This window comes from Lepisma saccharinum, chromosome 18 (assembly GCF_977018435.1).
Source record: "Lepisma saccharinum chromosome 18, izLepSacc3.1, whole genome shotgun sequence".
Classification (NCBI taxonomy): domain Eukaryota; kingdom Metazoa; phylum Arthropoda; class Insecta; order Zygentoma; family Lepismatidae; genus Lepisma; species Lepisma saccharinum.
The window spans coordinates 5,585,510-5,597,607 of record NC_139246.1 but is presented as its reverse complement, the minus strand read 5'-3'; the positions used below and the strand labels follow the sequence as shown (position 1 = coordinate 5,597,607).

Below are 12,098 nucleotides of genomic sequence, written 5' to 3'. Positions count from 1 at the left end.
ATATAATGATCACTTATGCTATTACTGAATATTAATTACCCTTTCCACCTTATTTATATCCTGTTATTGTGCTAAGTTCATTTATTTCTTCCATTATAATTAGTATTAATATCTACAATCATTATTTCACCACATCAGCGCTTTCCTTTTTCTATTTTTACAATTGTATACGTTTTCTTGAGTGCTGCCATCTATGATCCTCTACCTCAAACACCAACAATGAAGTTTGTGTACGTGACACATAATACAGAAGAAAAATCGATCCGAAATTACGAACAATGTTCTTGATTGGATCAGGAGTTTGCAACTTGCCGTTGATATGAAAACGAGTCTTCCTTGAATACGCCAAGAACGGCCAAAATTGGTGTGTCTAACCACTTATACAAGACATTTACGCTCTCCTAGTCGTCACCCTTCACATGTGCTATTTGTAGACAACTGAAAGTAGCAATATTCACGATACTGCTGTTTACATTATTAATTTATGAATCATGTACGTCACTACCACATTGAAACTTTGCAAATTCGTATGTCACACAATCATCAGTGTTCCTCCACCAAAATTTCATTACTTAATTACATTATGTGCCATATTGTAGGGTAGACCAGGGCAAAGTGATTCTCCTAAGGTAAATTAAACCATTTTTAACATAAAAATCGCCATACAGTGAAGACTATTACACATATGTTTTGGCACATATCATAACTATTATTTAGAATTGATTTGGACAATTTAAATCGGAATTGCAACACAAGAGTAGAGACAAATATAAGATGATGCATATGATCATTTTGCCCCGGAGGTACGAGGCAATATGATCCCCTGTTTCCTTAGTGTGTTACAACAATGCCCTGTCAAGAAGTAGAAAACTTTAGAAATGAAAAAATTAACAGATATAGCACTTTATACATGTAACGTCCTTGGACTTGGAGTGAATTTTGAGACCACAAATGAAGTGAATGTCATCATCCACTCCAACACATTGTTCATGAGTTCATTGTTTACATATATATAACACATAATGCAACCTTAGTCATATCACTGCAGTAAATACACTCTGAATTATCATGATCACTATCAGAACTATCCAGGGTTGATAAAAATAATGATTTGTATTTAAAAAATCCTTTTGATGATGTTTTTATTTAAATAAGCAATAACTTAATATGCTGACCAAGGCAGAAATTTATTTTATTTTAAAACATAAAATAAACGTTCCGTTTCAACCTTCTAGCAAGGTCTTCTTCAGACTCTGTGCCAAATACAATTCTTTTTGTTCTAGTAAACGGGCCTCTAAAATATTTGAACAGTTTGATTAAAACAAATAAAGAATTATATGTACACTTCTCTGTTTCTGATACTGCATATACGTATGAACCTACTATGGAACTGTTTGAGTGTATATGTGAATCTATAATAATTTAAGTAACTTTTCTTCCAGTGAAAATAAACATTCTGTATGCGCTTTATAATTATAAATTAATATATTTTATATGGTCCTTGTAGCTGAATTTTGGAATTTTTTAAATGATGGTTTCCAAAATATCAGCTGCCATGTTTATTTACGGTTTAATAATTATGGTTTAACAATTAGAATTTGGATAATTTTCCACACAAAATATTTGCAATTTTTGGCCTATAAAAATTAATTTAAATCAAGAGAAATGTAAGTGTGTTTATAGTTTACATATTACATTTCCTTTTGTATGAGCTTCACCCAATCAGTACATATATATTTTGTTCCCTTTCTTAGAGCCTAATAAACACCATTATTATGAGAATAATGCACTTTCACCAAACTTATTCTATCTACAACATCCATGTGTACATTATTTTATAAATTATTATATAAAGTAATTTAAATAAACCTGCTTTATATCAATCCACGTTGGAACTATCGCTCCATATAAATGGATCATTATGCCCAAAGTGCTGTTACCACAGAAAACACAATGACAAGACGGCATCTTGAATAGACAGGACAAAACATATGCAAGAAACAGTATTATATACCTTAAACACCTAAATATTTAGGATTTTGTTCAGAGTTCACATTCCCTACATACAGTGATGAAAAGTAATCACTTCCCTTACATCAAGAGGTTTTGCACTAACATTTTTGACGTAAATTTTAATCAAAAGATTGTGAGCGAAATTAATTCTCACCGGCAGTCTTCACCTCAACTGAAGAGGTAGTACGTGAATTGCCCACATGGCAGTAGCTACAGTGGGATCCATGAGTATTACCGTGCAAATTGTCCATGACTATTTTCATTTAATTTTTCTCTTACATCCTGTGTGCTTTCAAGCGATGGATTTTTATGTCTGCTGGTGCAGAAGTTGTCAACAGCATGTTTTGAGTTTTATTTTAATTCTTGAAGCTCTTATTGGCTCAAATAAAGTGCACGAACATGGTGATGGATAATTTGCACGGTAATACTCATGGCTCCCACTGTACGTACTACTAATCGAGCAAAAATTACGAAATGATCCTTTCTCCTGGGGAATCATTTTGCACTGGTTTCCCTATAGTTTTTTAAACCTTAATATGACACAAATGGTATGAGTAATATGTAATGAATATGATTTTTTATGTGTGCGTGTTACTATAGCAAAAAAATATTAAATCGATTGTGGTCTACCAGGAAAAAATGTAGTTATTAATTTTGAAGGTTTTTGTAACATTACAGTAAAATTTCCTGTAAGCCACGGAACATTTTGGTGGACACGTGCAAGTTTCTGAAGGGCCAGTCTCCCCTTAATTACGTCTCTGGTGTCACCACAAGAAGGGTGTGAATAATTCCGGTTGCTAAAGATCGCTCTTCTCGTAAGTATTAGCTACCCAGATAGTAAAGCCTCAGCACAGACTATAAAACCACTCGATCTTTCAGTCCCTGGTATCTATCGTTAGGCCCCTTGACTTTTACAACATAGCGAAAAGACCACGGGTTCCACTCAGAGCTCTGTTTACTAAGAGGACGAGTAAAAGATATTGGCGCTGAGTAACTCAGATTCAATGAACCAGGGCAGCGAAGAAGAAGAAGAAGACGCGATAATGGAAGTCAAAGCCCACCCATCTTGTACTTCAACCAGCTTGTTGCTCTTTGGCCACCCGCGGCGAGAGCGTCTTTTGTCAGTTTGGAAAGAAGGAGGAGAAAAGTGACGTTCACCCATCGACTGGGAATCGTATATGTAATCTATCAAAGGCAAACGGAAGCGGTTGTACAGTGAACCTCTAACAGATGGCCGACGGTTTGGAAAAAAAACTGCAAGTGGTAAGTTGCTACATTGCCTCTTGAAGTACGTGCATGAAAAAAAATCTTTGGGAGACCCTAAAGGCTTGTGATTATGACGGAACGTTTGTTTATGTAGGGGACAAACAAGTGGCTGTTTCCAGTACCAAAAGGTTTGGTCAAGTTGCAGAAATTAACTTTTATTCAACAGTTTTGGACAAGTTTTATTTGTTGGTCAGGAAGTAACTTTTGTTCACCAGTTTCTGTCAAGTTTTATTTGTTTGTCAGGAAGTAATTTTTGTTGACCAGTTTTGGTCGTTTTATTTGTTTGGCAAGGTAAGTTTTGTTCACCAGTTTTGGTTAAGTTTTATTTGTTTGGCAGAAAGTAATTTCTGTTGACCAGTTTTGGTTAAGTTTTATTTGTTTGGTAGAAAGTTATTTCTGTAGACCAGTTTTGGTTAAGTTTTAATTGTTTGGCAGAAAGTAATTTCTGTTGACCAGTTTTGGTTAAGTTTTATTTGTTTTGCAGAAAGTAATTTCTGTTGACCAGTTTTGGTTATGTTTTATGTTTTGCAGAAAGTAATTTCTGTAGACCAGTTTTGGTTAAGTTTTATTTGTTTGGTAGAAAGTAATTTCTGTTGACCAGTTTTGGTTAAGTTTTATTTGTTTGGTAGAAAGTAATTTCTGTTGAAAAGTTTTGGTTAAGTTTTATTTGTTTGGCAGAAAGTAATTTCTGTTGACCAGTTTTGGTTAAGTTTTATTTGTTTTGCAGAAAGTAATTTCTGTTGACCAGTTTTGGTTAAGTTTTATTTGTTTGGCAGAAAGTAATTTCTGTTGACCAGTTTTGGTTAAGTTTCATTTGTTTGGAAGAAAGTAATTTCTGTTGACCAGTTTTGGTTAAGTTTAATTTGTTTGGTAGAAAGTAATTTCTGTTGACCAGTTTTGGTTAAGTTTCATTTGTTTGGCAGAAAGTAATTTCTGTTGACCAGTTTTGGTTAAGTTTAATTTGTTTGGCAGAAAGTAATTTCTGTTGACCAGTTTTGGTTAAGTTTAATTTGTTTGGTAGAAAGTAATTTCTGTTGGCCAGTTTTTTTCAAGTTTCATTTGTTTGGCAGAAAGTAATTTCTGTTGGCCAGTTTTTTTTCAAGTTTCATTTGTTTGGCAGAAAGTAACTTTTGTTCATCAGTTTGGGACAAGTTTTATTTAATTGCCAGGAAGTAACTTTTGTTCACCAATTTTGTGGAATCCATAGGTGTGAATTCAATGAATCGGAGGTTTGATTGCTTTGCACTAGGATACTTTTGTAAATATGGAAATTGATGTAAATACAATAATAAACCGTATGCTAATGACTTCCATGATAATGCTTTGAATAAACCATAAACTTCCTAAGCAAGCTACTGCCAATTACGAATTATCAACTGCGTTTTTCTATTGCTGCATGAACCTAGGTAGGGTAAATATTTCGTTTGTAAAATTCCGGAGATATTAATGAGCTCTCAAGGCACCTTCGAAGAGGTGCGGCAGGAGAGAGATTACAGGCAGTGCTGTACTCCAGACATTTTACAGGATATACGTGAAACTTGAGAGGATTACGAAGCACTGTACAATATAGTTCCACAAGGAAACGAACCTAGGACCCTTTGATTATAAGGTGACAGTAATGACGGCGATTAGGGCGGCGAGGGGGCAGTTGGCCCCACTTTTTGCTACTTTTACTCCCGTACTATGTTATACCTTATCTACTAAGGGAAAGTAAACTGTATTTGGCCCCCTCCCCCAGTTTTGGAACCCAATCGCCGCCTCTGGGTGGCAGCATTAGCAGATTCTTGTGAAATACTAGTAGTTCTATGTTATTTGTATTAATAATGATTACAGAAACAAAGGGAATTCGATTCTTCATGCGAAACTGGCACAAACTTGGGAAACTATTCGATTTTCGGTGCCAACTTATTTAGGTATGTAGTAAATCCATTCTCCTATATCCAATAGTGTACAATACAATACTTTCTGTGTATAAGGGATGGATTGTTTATTTCTAGAATGAAGTTTTAGTTGTATTTTGTTGTTTAATTCTTTTACTATCTGGAAAGAGTTTGCTCGAACTCTTGTTCGCTGTAACGTAATGCTATCAGTAATTTTATAATTCCGGACATGCAATGAATTCAGGACATGCACTCACCTTCCTGCCTTGGTGACAATCATCTCCGTGCCCAGCTCGTTGAACTCGTCCCAGAGCGGCTTCATCTCGAGTGTCCCGCTGACGTTCATCAGCTTCGGGTGCACCGGCTTCTTCTCGGAGGGCTTATCGAGGGCCCGCAGCACGGAGGCACCCTCCTCCTTGTCGGACTTCTCGCTGTCGCTGGCAGCCGCGTCGCCTTCGCCGTTCCCGAGACTCATCCCGGAGCTCCCCGTGTCGCTGGGCGGCGAACACTGCGCCATCTGGCCGTACGAGGGCTGGTAGTCGCCGGCAGGACGTCCCTTGCCCGCCGTCAGGAGGCATGCTGCGGAAACAAGGCAAATCCTTAATTAAAAACTGAACGATTAGAAAAAATAAAGCATTAAAATGAATAGAATGTCCATGAACAGTATTGTTCAAGTGCAGAATATTCACACAGTACTCAAACCAGGAAGTAGCGAATTTCTACCGAAAATCTATTATAAGACTGATTGATTTGTTGTTTTTCAAGTCCACTTTATTCACTAACTCTCTAGCCTTCTTAAACCCAAAGGTTCATGGCTGCAGCAATACAAGCCTCCATCTGTACCTATCCTGGGCAAGATCTTTTCCACCTTTAAGTCCATCTCAACGTTATCCCTCCATCTTCGTCTTTGCTTTCCTACAGGTCTCTTACCATCAGGTTTCCCAACAACAAGAATCCTGTAAACTCTTCTTTCCTCCCCCATTCGTGCCACATGGCCTGCCCACCTAAGTCCTCTTGATTTAATTATTCTAATAATATCTGGACATGAATACAAATTATGAAGTTGTAAATTATGTAACTTTCTCCGCTCACCTGTCTCCTCATCCCTTTTAGGTCCAAATATTTTTCTAAGGATTTTTTTTTCAAATGCTCTTAATTTATGTTCCTCTTTTAATGTAATGGACTAAGTTTCACATTCAAAGTTTAATATATACTAATTATACAATGGATCCTACAATCCTATACATCATCATAAGTTCATATCGTAGCTTACCACAAGTTCAGTTAGGAGACCTCTGGCCTTCTTGAGACATGTTAGAATTTAGATATTACTCCTATCCCATCTGGGAATATTATAATACATATTATTCAAACAGTATCGACTATCTACTTCAAAACATAAAATCATCTGTACAAAATTGTTCCATTTCATATTTTTTCTTCTAAGGTAGACATATTTAACTGTGTTAGCCATTCAGAATAATGCTGTTCATAGTAATTATTTTTAAACTTCGTGAATAATAACCTAATAAAAAGTTTTTGAACTGATTCAACTTTCTGAAGGTAATTCTTGGCTGTCAGAAACCATAATTCATTAGCATATTCAAGAATAGGACGACACACTATGCAGATATATTAAGGTATGTTCTTTTAAAAACTTTCCACGAGGAAAATATATAACCCAAGCATCTTCTTTGCTCTTTTACAAATTTCTGAAATGTGCTCTTGGATTTTATTTTGATAAATATAATAGTTGGAGACTATGCAATGTATAGAGAACGGATTTTTATGAAATTTCATATACTCTATTTTTTACCGGACAGCAAAACAAATTGAGATGTATACGTTCCGATAGGCATAGAATTCATTGCGCATGATTTTTGTTTTCATATTTCATAATATTTTGATGAAAGCTTCATATTTTACCAAATTCTTCATATTTATATTTTAATGTTTTATGACGAAGTTGTCTTAATTATATTACAAAAATCTTCGTGGAAATGCCAACAATATGCTTACGGTATATTTGTTCTTTTTCCTGTCCTTCGGGTTTTTCCAAGCATTTCTGGAGCAAAATGCTGTGAAAGCATGTTGCCTTAGACCATAAATCTATGTTTATCTTCAGCGATTGCTGAGGATGCTCAAACCCTTGGGGGGGTTTGGGAGGGAGGGGCTAGTGAATGGAATTTCTCTGTCCGTGAGTTGCGGTGCGTCATTGTTTGTCGTGACTTGTGGCTGTTGAGAGCAGGACGTGGAGAATTGTATGCTAGAAATAAGTGATACGAAGATGTCGAAAGCTGGAATTTGAGATTGGTGTAGCAATACTTCGAAATACATTTTCATATTTCTTCCTATTTTGGCATTTTCAATTTCATATTTTCCTAAAATTTTCTTCATAAAAATCCGTTCTCTAGTAATGAGCTTTCTTAGTACATCTTAAAACTTTACACTTTTTCAAGTTAATTTCCATTTCATTAATCTTACACCAATGTGTCAATATTAAAATATTTATGTACTTTAACACCAAGGTCACCCTACTGGAAAAAATGATTTAAATGTACAGTAACAGACAATAAAAATGGGAAATCTACATCCTGAATTACTCGCTTCCTTGTAAAGCGTTATGTGTGTTGCCTACCTCTACGGCGGTGGTAGAAGTTGCCGTGGAAAATTTGCTATTGAAATCAACCAATCGCCTTGGTGTTAGACAACACACATAACGCCTTACAAGGAAGCGAGTATTTCAGGATATAGATTTCACATCTTTATTGCCGTTGACTGTACATATCCTTAATACTTTGTCTTAATATCGCTATTGAGATATTACGATATTTCTTGGCTTACGTATCCACGAGTCTATGGCTATAAAAAGAGAACCCGAATTTATGTCAAGATCTTGTGCAGGAGGATACCTCAGCATAATATAATTCACAAGAAACAAATGAAGGTCTCGGGTGTAAAACAAGGTAAGTGACATTTTGATTATTCTTGAGTTACAAAGTAAAATGTACCATCCTTCAATTTTCGAGTGAAATTGCCATGTCATACAATTTGCATTGGACTCGGTGAAGCCTTATTTATCTACAGTATAGGTTATAATAACCTTTTTTCTTAATGAACTCAGATATGACCAAAATGTCACCATGTTTTACACCCGAGCCCTTCAAATAATAACAATTAATATAAAAAGTAAAAAACGAGAACCACTGGGTACACAAAGATGAAGGCAACATGGACGCCATCATGCTCTGCCAAGCCCCTCCCGGCTTCACGTAGAAGGAAGCTTATATGAATGCTATAATACGTAGGCCTACTACGAAAGAATATTAACAATTTAGTTCTCACTGAAAAGAAAATATAAAGAAATATCTAAGAAATTAAACGAACCAAAACGGAACGCGAAATATCCACGAACCGGAACGCCGCTCCGGTCCATTCCGAGCCCGACTGAACCTTTTGGCCGACGCCAGCGGAGCAGTTTTCCAAATTTCCTCTCCTTTCAGAAAACCGCTATGATATTGCAAATTCTAAAATAATTAAATCTTCTTAGAATTCCTTCCTTCCTCTTAGAATTTACGTAAATCTTCGTGGAATTTGCATTCGTTGTAAGCTTATTAAACTGTTAAAACATGAAAATGTGGCTACAGCCGGATTGCGCACACTTTTCCGGTTTTGTCAGTGGTATCTGATAAGCCGTTGACAAGCTGTCACAATGTACAGGATTGCGCACAAAACAATGAGGCGATGTTGTCAGATGTAAAATGTTCTCAAGCCGTTCTCACTTCTGTTGTGTTTGTTTGTGTGTGTGGACTTACACGTGTTTTTGCAGTCATTAACCTAACCTAACTTTTGAGTTTGAGTAAATTGATATGATTTACTATTTTATTTCTAATTTCTCTCTCTCTCTTCTTGTCTAAAAAAAAAAACAGTCTTGCGCACAGACTTTCAAGCTATCAAAGTGGCAACGTTCGATCAATATCTGTGCGCAAAACAGGTCAATGAGACTTGTGCGCAATCCTGGATCTAAAGTGTGCGCAATTCAGTTGCGGCGGAAAATGTCGAGACGTACACAAAGAAAAATCAACCTTTGTTTAAATAAGCAAGAGGCAAACGATTGTTCACAAGGACCAAATTCTTTCAGTAATCGTGCACATTTGTTTAGAGTGAGAGAATTTAGCCAAAATTACCAAATGCTGCTAAATATTTTCTATGATTACCAAAGATTTTGGCGAAACGTGTTTGTTAATTAAAAACATGTTTTTCTGTGTACCTATAATACAGGGTGATTATAAAATCCCATGACATTTTTGTGAAATCGACGACCAACAACAAGATAAATGGTACTGCAGTACAGAAGAGACACCAAAACACACGCTTCTCCACATCTTCGATCTCTGTAAGGCTGCACATCAGGAACAGTTAATGGACAACATCCTTTTCAGCGACGAGGCTACATTCCACGTCATGTGAACCGTCATAATTGTCGAATATGGGGCAATGAGCCGCCCAATGATACCATCGAATGGCAAAGTGACACTCCGAAGGTGAATGTCTGGCTCGGTATGACCGAACAAAAAGTATATGGGCCATTCATGTTTGTGGAACAAACAATCAATGGAGGCACTTAATCGACATGTTGCAACTGTTCCTAGAGCAGCAGTTGTTTGATGATGGTATCCTTGTTACAGTGGTCTTCCAACAAGACGGCGCACCGCCCCAGTTCGAAGGTAATGTGGAAAAGTATTACTTCTGTGGAGGTCATGTGGGAAGGTGTTACCTTTGTGGAGGTCATGTGGAAAAGCGTTAATGTTGTGTTTTGGTGTCTCTTCTGTACTGTAGTACCATTTATCTTGTACCACTCGCCGATTTCCCAAAAATGTCATGGGACTTTATAATCACCCTGTACTACAGGGTAATTCAAAATGAATGGTGAAGCTTTACACATTTATTTTGACGTTACTATGATCAAAGGGTGAGAAACAGTAAGTCAATGCATTATAGTCAGTGGAGGCTCATGCTACTTATTGTTACGAGGGCTGCATTCATAAAAAAAATACCTTAACTATTTGAAGATGAATTCCATGCGGCGGTTACACCCTGGACTGCAGACTAACGAGGCCCCATGGCCAGTATAATTCTGTGTCGTCCTGTGTTTTGTCCTTATTTGTGCTGAGCGCCCTTTTTAGCCTCGGCTTTTAACCAAGGTAAGGAAATTCTTTTATTTTTGTCATGATAATGGACTGGACCCCGTATAGTGTGACGGGTGCAAAATAGCCTCAGTGCTGACTCACCCAAAAAAAAAAGAAAATTCAAATTTAAATCAATGCGGCGGTCTTTCATTGCAGCGAACTTGTGAATCACTCATTTTTACTTGTACAATTTACCATTCAGATTATATAACTTACTGCCAGCAAACGAGTAACTCTTTGAATCGATTCAAATAGCCTACTTAAACTATCACACACTTACTGCCAAGCGAAACGGACGCGTTACGTGGCCGACCACTGTTTCTCTCTGTAATCGCATGTTTATGCGCGGTGTCGCCGTATCATAGTGTGAGAACTTTCGATTTCTACCACTTGGCAGCGCCACCGTACATTAGACTGCAGCATTGGACTGCAGTGAATGCAGTCCGCTTTTTAGCATTAACAAGGGCCTAGCAGGGAGGGAAGTGGAAGCAGTGCTTACGTTAGAGTTAAGGTGAGGAGGGACAATTACGAACTAGTTGTGCATTTATTTCAATATTGTCGGATTGGGCACTGCTATTTAGAAAAGGGTTTAGTATGCAAGAGAGTATGAATTTCTTTCCATGTTGAAAGTGAAAACTGTTTTTCAAATTGATTAATAAGCTAGACACGATGTTTGAAAAATATGATTAATAAGTATTTTCAGAATCCCATGTATTCCTTATGGGAAATCAACTTCAACTTCAAGTTACGGCTAATCAAATGAGAGTTTCGACTTTTCATACTACTATGACATACAGTAGTGGCATTAATTCTGGACACTTTTGAGAATTATGATGAAAATCACATTCAAGTTTTGATTTTAATTTAAATTTACGTTTTTATTGAAGTCAGATTTTCAGGAAATAGACAAACATGTCTTTACGTTCAATGTTTCAAAGAGTGAGCACACTAAATATAATAATAATTATACAGAAAATGTAACTAAGTGTTCTTAGCATAACAACACCTGTAAAATGTTCATTCAGTAAAAAGTAAATTTTGGCACACACTCATTACGGTTATTGTAACTGCGTTGTGTTAATATTTTGTGGGATATCCTTTCGATTTGATAACTGCCTCGATTCTTCGTGGCATCGAGTCCACCAAACATTTGAGATCTTCCGGTATTATCACTCTAAACAATGATTGGACGATGGCCTCTAACAGCTCCCTCTTGTTGCTGGGATTCCGACGCACCACGAAAACTTTCAGCCTTGACCATAAGTTCTCAATCGGGTTGAGGTCGAACTGTTCCCGGGCCAAGGCAGAACAGTAATACCATGGTCCCTGAACCATGGCTGATTGATTCCAGCAGTGTGACACCTCGCGGCATCCTGCTGAAAGATGCACCGCTGAACGTTACCCCCAAAGAAATCACGAATAGTGGGCAGCAATTTTACCTGTAAGACCAGTTCTTGGTATTTTTTGGCATTAATGTTGCCTTCTAACACTGCTAGGCACCCGACACCATGCCTTGCCATGCTTCCCCACACCATGACACTGATAGGATGCTTCATAGTGGCGGTGGTGCACTCAGGTATCATGTCTTCACTTTTTCGGCGACGCACATACCTGATACCATCACTTCCAAAGATGCTGATCTTGCTTTCATCGCTTCAAATTACTTTACCCCAATCTTCTTGTGTCCACTCCCTGTGTGCTAACGCCCATTGCACACGCTTTTTCCTCTGCTTTTGGTTGAGATAAGGCT

At 37.2% G+C, this 12,098-nt stretch overlaps 1 protein-coding gene across 1 annotated transcript in view; it reads right to left on the bottom strand.

Annotated features, from left to right (window-relative positions):
* The window catches only part of org-1 (T-box transcription factor 1), a 102,511-nt gene that overhangs the window by 68,683 nt on the left and 21,730 nt on the right, over positions 1-12,098 (bottom strand). The window contains exon 2 of the mRNA XM_083140081.1: positions 5,417-5,738. Coding sequence (XP_082996207.1) covers positions 5,417-5,738 — 322 coding nt within the window. The remainder of the gene's footprint in view (positions 1-5,416; positions 5,739-12,098) is intronic.